The 15,064-nt window shown below is 42.8% G+C and overlaps 1 protein-coding gene across 2 annotated transcripts in view; it reads right to left on the bottom strand.

Moving 5' to 3' along the window:
* pals1a (protein associated with LIN7 1, MAGUK p55 family member a) overlaps positions 1 to 15,064 on the bottom strand; it is a 103,336-nt gene that overhangs the window by 37,152 nt on the left and 51,120 nt on the right. For both annotated transcript variants that reach the window (XM_080203126.1, XM_080203127.1), the window contains exons 2-3: positions 13,300 to 13,810; positions 7,669 to 7,877 (exon numbers count right to left, since the gene is read on the bottom strand). In XM_080203126.1, the coding sequence (XP_080059252.1) occupies positions 7,669 to 7,877; positions 13,300 to 13,654 (564 nt within the window). In that variant the 5' untranslated portion in view covers positions 13,655 to 13,810. The remainder of the gene's footprint in view (positions 1 to 7,668; positions 7,878 to 13,299; positions 13,811 to 15,064) is intronic.

Below are 15,064 nucleotides of genomic sequence, written 5' to 3'. Positions count from 1 at the left end.
CACAATACTGACATACAAACAGACATAAAATCCAGCCAGTCCCATATAATTACCAGATTCAGTATATGGCAGTATGCACACTCCCTTTGTCCTACTGCCATCTACTCCAACCGCCACTCATGGCAAATATACAAAATAAGTGACCCCCAAAGATCTTGACAGTGGGAGTCTTGTTGCTGGCAGTATCAGCGAGTGTCACGGGGAGATTATTGGGCTTCTTCTTGATCAAGGTCATAACAATTTGGTTTCTAAGTGATGCCATTTGTCAATGACAATCTGGTTGTTGACCTTAAGAACATAAGAAATATGAGCAGGAGTAGGCCATCTAGCCCTTCAAGCCTGCCCTGCCATTCAATAAGATCATGGCTGATCTGAAGTGGATCAGTTCCACTTACCCGCCTGCTCCCCATAACCCTTAATTCCCTTATCGATCAAAAATCTATCTACCCGTGATTGAAACATATTCAACAAGGTAGCCTCCACCACTTCGATGGGCAGAGAATTTCAGAGATTCACCACCCTCAGAGAAGAAGTTCCTCCTCAACTCTGTTCTAAACTGCAGCCCCCCCCCCCCCCCCCCCCCATTATTTTGAGGCTGTGCCCTCTAGTTCTGGTTTCCTTTCTAAGTGGAAAGCATCTCTCTACCTCTACCCTATCTGGCCCCTTCATTATCTTATATGTCTCTATAAGATCCCCCCTCAGCCTTCTAAACTCAAACGAGTACAGGCCCATGACCTTCATGATTGGAGAGAAGTCAGACTTACAGATGTTACAATTCAGAAACATACCTATGAATTACTCATGGTCAATTGGCCAACATTTGATGTACCTTAGTTCAGAGATATTAGTCATGGAGATTTACAGCATGGAAACAGGCCCTTTGGCCCAACTTGTCCATGCCACCCTTGTTTTTAAAAACCACTAAGCTAGTCCCAACTGCCTGCATTTGGCCCATATCCCTCTATACTCATCCTACTCATTAACTACCTAAATGCTTTAAAAATGAAGAATTGTATCTGCCTCTACTGCGTGAGGCAGCTTGTTCTAGGCACTCACCACCCTATGTGTGAAAAAATTGCCCCTCTGAACACTTTTGTATCTCTCCTCTCTCACCATAAACCTATGCCCTGCCTTTGGGAAAAGATGTTGACTATTTAGATGATCTATGCCCCTCATTATTTTATAGACCTCTATAAGATCATCCCTCATTCTCCTTCCCTTAAGGGAAAAGATTCCCAGTCTATCCAGTCTCCTCAGAACTCACAGCATCAAGTCTTGGTAGCATCCTAGTAAATCTTTTGTGCACTCTTTCTAGTTTAATAATAAGACCCAAGACCAGATACATTGAAATACGTGCTGGCAATTTCCTCAGGGTTTCTTCTACTCCATTGCCATACCACTAGTGATAACTCCAAATACTAATTTAAACAGGGATTTTATCAAAGCTGGAGAAGCCTCAAGGTGCACGTCACCCAGTGCCCCCTCTCTTTCCCAAACAACAATGTACAAAAAGATGGATCATCTGAAGTGGTTTATGTTGGCCGAAATGGTATTACACTGCAGGGATGTTTTTTAGAAACATCAGTAGAAATAAGCATTAAATATCATATTGCTTTTCAAGCCCTCAGCCCTGTCTAACAATAGTAACGCTTTCCACATTGATTACTCACATTAAAAGACCCTAAGTGTCAATTGTAACTGAACAGTTCATTAATTGCTGAATGTGGTCCCTCTGATCACTATTTCCAAAGGTTTATGGTTTTTCTTTGAGCATTTTAAGTAGTACGATGTCCAACTTAACCGCACAGCAAAAGCAAGTAGTCCTTTTCTTGGGAGAGACTAAAAATGTGTGACTGGCTAATTGACAAAAAAAAACACAAGAATCCAAAGAAATAACTACAAGAGTGTTCTGATTTCCTCTAGCATGCTCTGATCGCATTGTGTACCAACCAATCATAAAATTCAGCAAAGTTACAAATGTATTTACATAACAATAGATTTTCATTCTGCAGTGCTCGACATACTAAATGCTTCATAAAAAGTAGTGTTAGCGCAGTTGCTGAATCTAAGCAGGGGATGCAATGACTGAACCTTATCACGAGTGATACAAATCCTGTAATTTTAACATTTTGCAAAAACAAATAAAGGACAAGTATTCTGGTAATGGTTCCTCAAGATTGACTGGTGTCTATGTTAATCACATGATGCACCTGCTGCAAATCAGACCTTATTGCTCCCCAAATATCAATGTTTCTCTTAAAACGGTGGCACAATGGTTAGCACAGTTGCCTCACAGCACTGGGGACCCGGGTTTGATCCCCAGCCTTGGGTCACTGTCTGAGTCGAGTTTGCATGTTCTCCCCGTGTCTGTGTGGGTTTCCTCCGGCTGCTCCAGTTTCCTCCCACACTCCAAAGATGTGCGGGTTAGGTGGATAGACCATGCTAAATTGACCCTAGTCTCAGGAGGATTGTCAGGGTAAATAAGTAGGGTTGTGGGAATAGGGCCTGGGTGGTATTAAGACTCGATGGGCCGTACGGCCTCCTTGTGCACTGCAGAAATTCTCTGGTTAAAAGGTGGATTTTTACAGTATGCTTTTCACAAAATAGTGATGTGTGAGAGAAACAAGAGAAAACAATTTGTACCTTGTCAGCTTTGGCTGACAAGGCTCCACCTCATCCTTGGCCTCTTTCCAGCTCTGAAATGCTCCACATAGCCATGTGGCAGGACAAACACAGAGTTCTGAGCTGCTTTCAGGATTGGAGAGGGTCTCTGAAATAATGGCGGCGAAGTGGTCAACACTGCTATCTCACAATGCCAGGGACCTGGGTTTGATTCCTGGCTTGGGTCACTTTTTGTACGGAGTCTGCACATTCTCCCCGTGTCTGTGTGGGTTTCCTCCCACAGTCCAAAGATGTGCAGGTTAGGTTGATTGGCCATGCTCAGTTGCTGCTTAGTATTCCAGGATGTGTGGGTTAGTGGGCTAAAAATCTGGGGTTATATGGGTAGGATGCCAGAGTGTTTGTGCAAACTGGATGGGCTGAATGGCCTCCTTCTGCACTATTGGGATTCTATGATAATAAAGATGGAGTCATGAAAGGACTTGAACAAGGAAGCTGTGGGCATCAGGAGCCAGCCTTGATATAGGTGATGAGTTATAGAGTCATAAAATTTACAGCATGGAAACAAGTCCTTCGGCCCAACTTGCCAATGCCATCCAGTTTTTAGCGCTAAGCTAGTCCCAACTGCCTGGGTTTGGCCCATATCCCTCTATACAAAACTTACTAATGTAACTGTCTAAATACTTCTCAAAAGACAAAACTGTACCCGCCTTTACTACCACCTCTGGCAGCTCGTTCCAGACACACACCACCGTGTGTGAAAAAATTGCACCTCTGAACACTTTAGTACCTCTCCTCTCTCACCTTAAACCTATGTCCTCTAATTTTAGACTCCTCTACCTTTGGGAAAAGATGATGACTATTTACCTCATCTATACCCCTCATTATTTTATAGACTTTTATGAGATCACCCCCCTAAGCCTCCTACTCTCCAGCCTTTCTTTAAAATTCAAACTATCAAGTCCTAGTAGCATCCTGGTAAATCTATTCTTTCTAGCTTAACAATATCATTACTATAATAGGGTGACCAGATCTGTACACAGCTTTCCAAGTGCGGCTTTACCAATGTCTTGTACAACTTCAACAAAATGTCCCAACTCCTATATTCAATGTTCTGACCAATGAAACCAAGCATGCCAAATGCCTTCTTCACCACCCTCTCCATCTGTGACTCCACTTTCAAGAAGTTATGAACCTGTCCCCTAGATCGTTTTGTTCTATAACTCTCCCCAACACCCTACCATTAACTGAGTAAGCCCTGTCCTGGTTCAGTCTACCAAAATGCATCACCTCACATTGATCTAAATTAAACTCCATCTGCCATTCATCAGAGTTAGTAGAACTTGATGAGGATTAGAATATGGGGAATAGAGTTCAGATATTTTTACCAATACTAGCCCAAGACTTTTCCAAAAGTATACATAACAGAATTATAATGCTGGAGCAATGGCAAAAACGAATGAAAATATGTTTTCAGATCCAACTTGCCCATTAATCTAACTCTGCACACAGAAACCGAAAATTCTATTTGCTATAAATAAAATTCAACTCCCACGATGGGAAGTTAAAGTCCAATATTTGTGTATATTTTGTGCTGGGTAGGTATGGGTTTCATCAAATTCTTGGAGGCACATGTGCTGCAGTAATTTATAACGATAGTGTTTTGTGTATTAGAAAACCTCTGGTGTACCTAACCCAACTATTCCAAAACAACTTCCTCTGGCATTAATAGCAGTTTCTTCTTTTAGAGAGGAAGTTCATCCAGTCTAAAATCATAGAATCCCCATAGTGCAGAAGACAGCTATTTGGCCTATCAAGACTACACCAACTGTCCAACAACAATCCCAATCAGCCCCAATCCCTGTAACCCTGAGTATTTACCCCACTAATACCCCAACCCACACACCTTGGGATAATAAGGGGCCATTTTAGGACAGCCAATCAACTTAACTTCACATGTGGGAGGAAACCAGAGCATCTGGAGGAAACCCACGCAGACACAGGGAGAACGTGCAGATTCCAGAGTCACCCAGGTCTGTGCTGAGAGGCAATAGTGCTGACTACTGTACTTCACTGCCACTCCAGTCTTTCAATAAAATATTAAAACATCTCCTTTCGCCTGCCCCTGCTGACAATATGCTCCATAATATTCCACAAGAGATCCTGAAATCCATTTTCCCTTGATAGCCTTAAAAAGTGTCCTCCTAATTATTGCTATCTATTGTAGTGTTCTTCATTAATAAAGGCACCATGCTTTGTCAATGAAGAAAACAGCCATTTTCCTCCACTTGGACTGATTGAGAAAAGCTTATAAATCTCTAATTTTCCTCAGATAGAGTCATAGAGGTTTACAGCATAGAAACAGGCACTTTGGTCTAACTTAGCCATGCCACCCTTTTTGTTAAACTCCTAAGCTATTCCCAATTGCCCGCATTTGACCCATATCCTTCTATACCCATCTTACCCATGCAACTGTCTAAATGCTTTTTAAAATACAAAATTGTACCCAGCTCTATTACCAGCTCTGGCAGCTTGTTCTCGACACTCACCACCTTGTGAAAAAATTGCCCCTCTGGACACTTCTGTACCTCTCCCCTCTCACCTTAAACCTATGTCCTCTAGTTTTAGACTCCCTTACCTTTGGGAAAAGATATTGACTATCTAGCTGATTTATGCCCCTCATTATTTTATGGGCCTCTAAGATCACTCCTCAGCCTTCTATGCGCCAGAGAAAAAAGTCCCAGTCTATCCAGCCTCTCCTTATAACTCAAGGCATCGAGTTCCAGTGGCAACCTAGTAAATCTTTTGTGCACTCTTTCTAGTTTAATAATATCCTTTCTATAATAGGGTGACCAGAACTGTACACAGTACCCCAAGCGTGGTTTTACCAACTTCAACAAGATGTCCCAACTCCTGTATTCAATGTTCTGAACAAGAAACCAAGCATGCTGAAAGCCTTCTTCACCAGTCTATCCACCTGTGACTCCACTTTCAAGGAGTATGAACATGTACCCCTATCTCTTTGTTCTGTAGCTCTCCCCAATGCCCTACCATTAACTAAGTTCTGCCCTAGTTCAATCTACCAAAACACATCACCTCACATTTGTCTAAATTAAACTCCATCTGCCATTCGTCAGTCCACTGGCCCAATTGATCAAGATCCCACTGCAACTGGAGATAACTTTCTTCACTATCCACCAATCTTGGTGTCAATTGCAAACTTACTAACCATACCTCCAATATTCTCATCCAAATCATTAATATAAATGACAAATAACAGTGGACCTAGCACTGATCCCTGAGGCACACTGCTGATCACAGGCCTCCAGTTTGGAAAACTCTACAACTACCCTCTGGCAAGAAGCCAATTTTGTATCCATTTAGATACCTCAGCCTGGATACTGAGAGATTTAATCTTATGCAACAACAGTCCGTGTAGACAACATCAACTGCACTATCCACATCTATCTTCTTGGCTACCCCTTCAAAAAACTCAAATTTGAGAGACATGATTTTCCACTCACAAAGCCATGCTGACTGTCCCTAATCAGTCCTTGCATCTCGAAATGCCTGTAGATCCTGTCTCTCAAATTACCTACCACAGATGTATAGCTCACTGGCCTGTAGTTCCCAGGTTTTTCCCTGCAGCCCTGAGATGAATATCTCACGGAGGAAATTAAAGACTTGTTGGAGGAGAGAAAACTAAGACATGGTCTAAACGACGGGTTTTTGAGGAAAATATTAAAAGCAGTGAGATAGTTAACACAGCAGATAGCTGCTGCAGTATTGCAGGAACATCATGGTTAAAAGACTGGGTGCCTACGAGGGAAACCAGGAGGTGGTGTGATAAATCATATTTACAGAAGCAAAGAGGAGTGAGTGAAATATGGAAAAACCAGGTGGCTGACGTATATCAGGTAGTGGTAGTGGAAGTGGATCTTAAAACAACTTTGAGGAACAGGGACATGTTGCAACTCAAAGTTCAGGATACTGGATATGCAAAGCACAACATGTACAAAGTTTTTGATTATAATTGTTACCTTGACCCTTGTTTCAAAAAGATACAAATGGGGAGAATTAGATGGTCAAAGTGCTTAGTAGAGGGGAAAAGATTAGTAATACTGGGGTGGGGGGGAGGTGGGGGAGAGGAGGAGGAGGATGCACAAGCTAGTGCTCTTAGAAAAGTATTGGATGTAAATTGGGTGGCACGGTGGTGAGCACTGTTGCCTCACAGCTCCACGGACCTGGGTTCGATTCCCAGCTTGTGGAGTTTACAAGTTTTCCTCATGTATGCGTGGGCTTCCTCTGGGTGCTCTAGTTTCTTCCCACAGTGCAAATATGTTTGGGTTGGATGCATTGACCATGCTGAATTGTCCCTTAGTGTCCCAAGATGCGCAGGTTAGAGGGATTAGCGGGGTAAATATGTGGGGCTATGGGGATATGACCTGGGTGGGATTGTTATCGGTGGAGACTCAATGGGCCAAGTGGCCTCCTTCTGCACTGTAGGGTTTCTATGATTCTATGAAATTGAAACTTCAACACCTGCAACAACAAAACACAAAGGATGTGCACTGCTGGATTCTTCAATCCGAACAGGCAGCCAAGAACCAGAACTAGAAGCACATAAATGATAATAAATTCTATACAGGATAGCTGCAGTCTGAGTAATGAGCTGAAGAAAATGACAGCTCATGCAGGACTTGGATGTCATATTAAAGCTGAAAGCTTTCAGTGGAAGACAATCCCACGCATTTGTTTGACACTACAAAAAGAGTCACATTCATATAATGAATAGGGAGGGAGGGGACCTGGGAACTTTGGCTAGACAGAAGATGATTGAGAGAACAGAAAACACTGGAGATGTTATCATTGCAATAAGCTCATGTTCCAGAGGAACACATTGCTCAGGTGACACCGGATTAACATCACATCACAACTTTAATCACCAAAGTAACCTCCAAATGCTGCAGTTGACATCTCAAAAGCAAAGTTTTACAAAATGAAGCTTCATTACATATCATTCTTTAGTTTAGTATAACAATAACCTACCTCCTGGGATAGCTCCTGTGCACTGGCATTCACAGGGTATGGTGGACTCATCTTGTGCATATGAATGGCAATGGTGTTGTGAATGCTGAAAGCATTTTGGAAATCCCGGTTCTGAACCAGCTGCAAAATGAGTGCCACATCCTCCTGACTCTGACTGTCAACCAGGCTGTGCTGTATGTGCTTTAGAGAAGACAGCAGCTCATCTACTTCTAGGGTTAAGAAAATAAAAGCCTGGTCAGTAGAATTATCCAAAAAAATCACGTCACAACTCTTACTGCAACACAGGTCAAATTCATGGCCAACTGCAAGTGAATGACTAACCCATACAGATTAGGAATGTCTCAACTTTAATCCGGAGTTAATAAATGAATTGATTTCAGGTGTGTGAGCACTCTACATGGAAACCCAACTGGCCTCAGCAACCCTGTATGAGGTGGCCTGATTGAAAGGAGCAACTGAAGAAAATCAGTTAGGATTGCAATCCTAGCTGAAAAACAACCAACTGAGGTAACATTGGGCTCAGGTGAAAACTTTTTAAAAAGTTTTAAAGTTTATTTATTAGTATCACAAGTAGGCTTACATTAACATTGCAATGAAGTTACTATGAAAGTCCCCTAGTTGCCACATTCTGGCACCTGTTTGGGTACACTGAGGAAGAATTTAGCATGGGCAATGCATCTAACCAGCACGTCGTTCTGACTGTGGGAGGAAGCCAGAGCGCCCAGAGGAAACCCACACAGACACAGGGAGAACGTGCAGACTCCACATAGACAGTGACTTGAGCCGGGAATTGAACCCAGTTTCCTGGCGCTATGAGGCAGTAGTGCTGACCACTGTGCCGCCCAATACTCCCTCATGGCTAGATATCAACTGAAACTCACAATCAAGGCCTTTCACTGTCAACTGAGAGAAATACTGGAGCTGGCAGCATGGAAACTTACCTGGTCGGAGAAGTCAATGATTAGGTAGCAGAAGAACCTAGCCCATTACACTTGGGGTGTGCTGTCGTCTGCTATCGTGGCTTGCTTAGCTAGGGTTTGATTTGATTTATTGGAACATCTATTGGTATACAGTGAAAAGTATTGTTTCTCACACCAAACAAAGCATACCGTTCATAAAGTACGTAGGGGAAAAGGAAAGGAGAGAATATAGTGTTACTGTCATAGCTAGGGTGTAGAGAAAGATCAACTTAATATAAGGTAGGTCCATTCAAAAGTCTGATGGAAGCAGGGAAGAAGCTGTTTTTGAGTCGATTAGTACATGATCCCAGACTTCTGTATTTTTTTCCTGACGGAAGAAGGTGAAAGGATTAGGGCAGCAAATGAGGTTAAACCAAGGTTTTACCTGATGCAATCTTTTAAGTCATTTCAGCCTTTTGGCTGAGATGAAGCATTAGATCAAGCCTGGGAGGGGGTGTAATGCCTCATCCTGTCAACTTGGATCCTGTTTAATCAAACCCAAGATGGGATGCAATGTCTTGTCAGCTTGGATTTTATTTGTCCCTCATGTTTGGAATTAATTCCAATTGCTTTCTTCAGTAGAATTAAAGTGCCGAAAAACTGCACTCCCAACAGGAGGAGAATGTTTAAAAAAAAGTGCCAAGATGTCTGTGCTGCTTACACCATGCTGAACAATACATCATGTATTGGCTTTATCAACTGTTATTCATATTAATTGCTAACTCGGGAAAAAAAAAATCATTTGTGTCTAATCATTTATAGGGTCTGAAAAGGGCAGTTCCGGGGATTGAGCCATCCAATTCTGCAATTGTTGCATCCAGGCTGGATCAGCATGCTTCTCTCTTTGGAGTGATGGATTTTGGGCTCAGAATAGCTGAATCCCAGTGATCAGAAATGGAAGGTTCTTCTGCTTCACCCAGTCAACTTCAAGCATTACCAACACATGCTTAACAATGTTCACAAGGCAGTGTGAAGTCCTCTTTGCTCTGCTTCAGTAAGACATCTTTGCCGGAAGTTTTAAAAAAAAACCCCAGGTGCAATTTTTCCAATTTCCACACCAGTCATTGATCATGCCGCAGTTGACAGAGATGCTTAATGACATCCTGATTCATTTTTAGTTATGGGAATTTTTTAACTGAGGGGCTACATCCAATTAAGCCGCAGTTCAATTTCAAATCAATTTCACACAACGGACTGTATGCTCGTAGACAGGGCCTTTCATTCAGCAAGATGGGCTGCATTTGAACTCAGGCCCACAATTTGCGGCTTACGTAGCACTGGGGTTACAGAAAGATAGTGCCAGGATGAACAAGGACGACAAAAATTGAAACAAAAAGATTAAAAGGGGTGACCAGAAGTTTGGTAGAAGGAGGTTGTCTTAAAATTTTATTTATTAATCACAAATAAGCTTACATTCGCACTGTAATGAAGTTATTATGAAAATCCCCCAGTCGCCACACTGGCCGCCTATTTGGGTACACTGAGGGAGAATTTAGCACGGCCAATGCACCTAACCAGCACTTCTTTCAGACTGTGGGAGGAAACTGGAGCACTCAGACGAAACCCATCCAGACACGGGGAGAGTGTGCAAACTCCGCACAGTGACCCAAGCCGGGAATCGAATCCACATCTCTGGCGCTGTGAGGCAGCAGTGCTAACTACTATGCCACCTCCCCCATTTATAGCAGAAGAGGTTGGCGCAAAGGATGAAGTAGTAGAGGGGTTTCAAGAAAACTCCAGAGCATGGGGTGTAAATAACCTAAGGCAGTGTTGGGAGGAGAGGTGGTGTATAGGAGACTAAAGTCAGAGCAATGGAGAATATAGGAATGTTGAGAGGATGTGACAGAGATGGATTTACAGACTAGGACAAAAATTGTAAATTCAGGATGTGGGAAGCTAGGAGCTGAGACAGGTCAGTAAAATTAGGAGAGTAGGTGAGCGGAACTTAATGCAGGCAAAGATACAGGCACAGCCCTGGGTAAGTTAGTGTTTCATGCAGGTAAAGTATGGGAGGCTGTCCAGAAGAGTGGTTAAGTAAATGAGTTTGCAAGTGCTGAAGCATGTACAAGGATATTGGATATAATGCAATGGGGACGGAGGAAGGTCATGTCATAGAGGTGGAAGTACTGGAGAGAGGACATATATAGAAATTGAGCTCAGAGTCAAATTTGCCAAGATTGCGTACGGTCTGGTACAGCCTATGATGGTGAGCTGAGAAGGAAGTGGACTCTGCCCCCCCTGCCACCCCCCCCCCCGCCGGTTGATGCTTTTGCTCTCTCAAAAGAGGATTGACACACAAGCCTTTTAACAACAGAACAGATCCAGGTATGGTGATGGGAAAGGTGGAGCGACCTGCCATCAGTATATCTGCAGAATGAACCCTAAGGTTTCAGGATGAATGAGGACCTATGTAAGGTTCATTGGAGGATTCAGATAGTGACAGTGCAGAGGTGGGGAGAGAAAGTATTGATAGAAATACCGTGATGACAATCAAATAGAGAAGGACAGAGCCAAGCAAAGAATCTCCTGGAGCTGGAAGAGAATGGATGATGTGGTAGGTCATGTCAAAAACTACATAGAGACAAGGAGGGAATCACCAAAGTCACAGTTAGAGTGTTAAAGCGTAAGGTGCAACAATGCCAGTCTGTTGAAATGTATATTTTACTTGTCCATTTTTGCTAATTCTTGTGAAGAACGTGATTGTTGTGTAGTACGTTACTATTCCACCTCTGACATTCTCAAGTCGGACTGAAGCAAATTCAAATTGAGCTACAGGAGGAAGGGGCAACGTGTTCAAGGATTTTGGAGATAAATGGAGGTTGGAGATGAGACATTGTTTTATGGGAACAGAGGGAATGAGGGTATTTCTTTTTTGAGGATGATGTCAGGGTGATACAGGAATGTACACAATAATCAGCATAAAGAAAAGTAACATATACATCGGTATACAGTATACATATTGACATTGCAAGGAACAACGTTCCCACATTTTAACAGTGCAAACACATATCTGTCACTAAACCTTTGCTATCTTTCCAAAAATTGCCTTTGCAAATTTTAAAGGAAAAAAACTCTTGTTCCTGTTTAATTATAATCTTTAACATTATTTAAAAATGTTATTTTATTACTTTTAATCTTGAAAAGGTCTAGTTGCAGGCAACTATTTCAAACAGTGCCGGTGAAATGAGAACGCTGTTAAAAAATATGGTTGAAACTTTGTTCATCAGTGGTCACAAATCAAATGGCATGAAAGGAATTTCAAAATCAAACAAGACATATCATTTCAACTGTTCATGGCAGACATTGATATGGGGAAAATATGTTCAGAATTTTTTAAAAACTTGTCTGATGGAGAGGTCACCTGTAGAGGTCAGCAACAAAGGGATCTGGATTCAAAAGTAGCTGGTAAGGCATTGTGAGCAACGTTCAGAAGAGACAAAAAAAGTTGCTAGCACATGCAGTGTTTTGCCAAAAATGCTTGTTGAAGCTGAGGGCAACACAGTGGCTAGCTCTGTTGCCTCAGGGGCTTGGGTTCAATTCCCAGCTTGGGTGACTGTCTGTATGGTGTTTGCATGTTCCCCGTGTCTGGATGCGTTTCCTCCATGTGCTCTGGTTTCCTCCCACACTCCAAAGATGTGCGGGATAGGTTGATTGGCCACGCTAAATTGCCCCTTAATGTCCAAGGGATTAGAGAGTAAATACATGGAGTTATGAGTATTGAGCCTGGGTGGGATTGTTGTCAAATCGCTTCCTTCTGCGCTGTAGGAATTCTATGATATTTAAGAGGGAATATGATAAACATTCAAGAAACATTACAGGAGAAATAGGAAAACAGAATGAGAATGGTTAGGTGTCATGCAGGTGCTTGTATTAGCACAATCATGGTGAGGCAAAGTACCTTTTGTTGCGGTTTTACGATGGCTGTTAGCAATTTCACAGTTTTGTATTAAAAAGGAAAATTCAGCACTTGTCAAAATTGCATTTCTTCCCTGTAAATTGTGTGTCTTAACTATTGCTTCTTGGCCTTTTGGCTAAGATCAGGTATGGTACTGACATACCGTGCTTGGCTGAAGTCATTCGGTTACATTTTAGCTTCATTTGAAGCAATTTTTAAAAGCAACATCTCGGCCTTTTGGCTGAGATGCAAACGAGATCAAGCCTTGGAGGAGGAGCTATGCCTATTCCAATCAGTTTGGATCACGTAGATCAAGCCCAAGATGGAGGTGAGAGCCCTGTCTTGTCAGCTTGGATCTGAACTGTCTCACCTTGTTGAGACTCTGAACAGGACTTGATTTGATTGAATTGGAACAGAAACAAAAAAATTTTGTACCTGATTACCTTTGACCTTTGCTCTGGCATGTGATGTGAAAGACACAATGGGCTAATTTTCAGATCAAGATGCAGAACAAATCTGGAAACATTTCCAGTACTTTACTGCAACGCAGTGACTCCAAACATTACAAGATGTTGCTTCAATCATTCAGATTTGTCACTAACTTTTAGCCACACAAAGTTCAATAAATCAAGAAAGTAGCAAGAATTAGAATGCCAAGCAAGTACGCAATGTCGAGGCAAACATTCTTCTTTACCAAAATAATATTTAATTATAAATACTGCTCATTTTATTCAGCAACAAAAGACATGACTTCTTCGTATATGTTCACATACTTACCGAGAACTTTAACTATATTGCTGGGTCCTTCTAAAATGTCTTCAAAAGTAGGGTTGTCTATGCCCTCTTTTGGCTGAACCTGCGCTAGCTTCTTCAGTCGAATGGAAGAATTAAGGTCAAACTCCTGCTTCTTTCCCTCTTCTTCTCGTCTACGACGCATATCGTCCTGCTGCTGGCGGATTCTCTCCAACTGAGCGCTTCGACGAATTGGCATGGTTCGTGAACCCAAGTCATCAGGACAATCCACTGCCATTTCTCTGTGTCTTGGTAGCTCGTCATGAGATAAAAGGTCTATGTTCTTAGCCTCAGTATCTGATCCCTCTGCAACATGCCCATTCATGTGTGAGGTAGTCATGATTCCAACTGAAACCTTTCCACTTATTTTACTGATATATAGAACTGTTAGGTAAAAGTTGGTTTGGTTTCAGAAAATCCATGTTAATGATGGAGGTACTTCTTGCTGTAAAATTCACATGGCCGTGCATTAAGTTCACTTCAACTTGAGATGTACCTGGGAAAAAAGAGAGAGTTGTTCATTCGAGAGAGAAAAAACAGAGCTTCAACCGCGGAAAACTAATCCTTGAAATCCAAATACGCCACAATTTATTCTTCACATTTATTTTCCCATCTCTGGTTTTCCCACCATGGTTAGGTTGTGCAACCACGAAACCATAATCTGCAGCGCTGCACTACTGAACATGAATGTAAACTCGTCAGTATACTGAGATGGGGGCACAATGGTTAGCACTGCCAACTCACTGACCCAGGGACCCAGATTCAATTCTGGCCTTGGGTCACTGTCTGTGCAGAGTTTGCATGTTCTCCCCGTGTCTGCACGGGTTTCCTCCAGGTGCTCCAGTCTCCTCCCACATTGTCACAAGATGTGCAGGTTAGGTGAACTGGCCAAGATTGGTGGAACGGCAAATTGCGCGGAGGGTGTGGAGAGTCTGCAGAAGGATCTAGATAGGCTGGGCGAATGGGCCAGGAAATGGCAAATGGAATTTAATGTTGGCAAGTGCGAGGTGGTCCACTTTGGTAGGAATAATGGTAGGAGGGATTATTACTTATGGGGCGAAAAACTGCAGCAGGCGATGGTGCAGAGGGACCTCGGAGTCCTTGTGCACGAGTCGCAAAAACCCAGCCTGCAGGTGCAGCAGGTGGTCAGGAAGGCTAATGGGATGCTGGCCTTCATAGTGAGGGGAATTGAATATAAAAGTAGGGAGGTCTTGCTGCGGCTGTATAGGGCATTGGTGAGGCCGCAGCTGGAGTACTGTGTGCAGTTTTGGTCGCCATACTTACGCAAGGATATTTTGGCCTTGGAGGGAGTGCAGAGGAGGTTTACTAGGCTGATGTCGGAGTTAAGCTATGAGGAGAGGCTGAATAAACTGGGCTTGTACTCGTTAGAGTTTAGAAGAATGAGGGGAGATCTCATTGAGACATATAAGATGATGAATGGGATGGATAGGATAGAGGTGGAAAGGCTCTTCCCACTCAGAAAGGACAGTAGGACTAGGGGGCACAGCCTCAAGATAAAGGGGGGGCGGTTTAGAACGGAGTTGAGGAGGAACTTCTTCACTCAAGGGGTGGTGAATCTCTGGAATTCTCTGCCCATTGAGGTGGTGGAGGCTGCCTCGCTAAATATTTTTAAGACGCAGGTTGATGGGTTTTTGATAAGCGAGGGGATTAAGGGTTATGGGGAGAGGGCGGGAATGTGGAACTGAGCCACGACAGATCAGCCATGATCTTATTGAATGGCGGGGCAGGC

The sequence above is a fragment of the Carcharhinus amblyrhynchos genome, chromosome 14 (genome assembly GCF_965287045.1).
Source record: "Carcharhinus amblyrhynchos chromosome 14, sCarAmb.v2.hapA, whole genome shotgun sequence".
Taxonomy (NCBI): Eukaryota; Metazoa; Chordata; class Chondrichthyes; order Carcharhiniformes; family Carcharhinidae; genus Carcharhinus; species Carcharhinus amblyrhynchos.
Note: the sequence above shows the minus strand (reverse complement) of the source record. Positions and strands in the feature narration are given on the sequence as shown.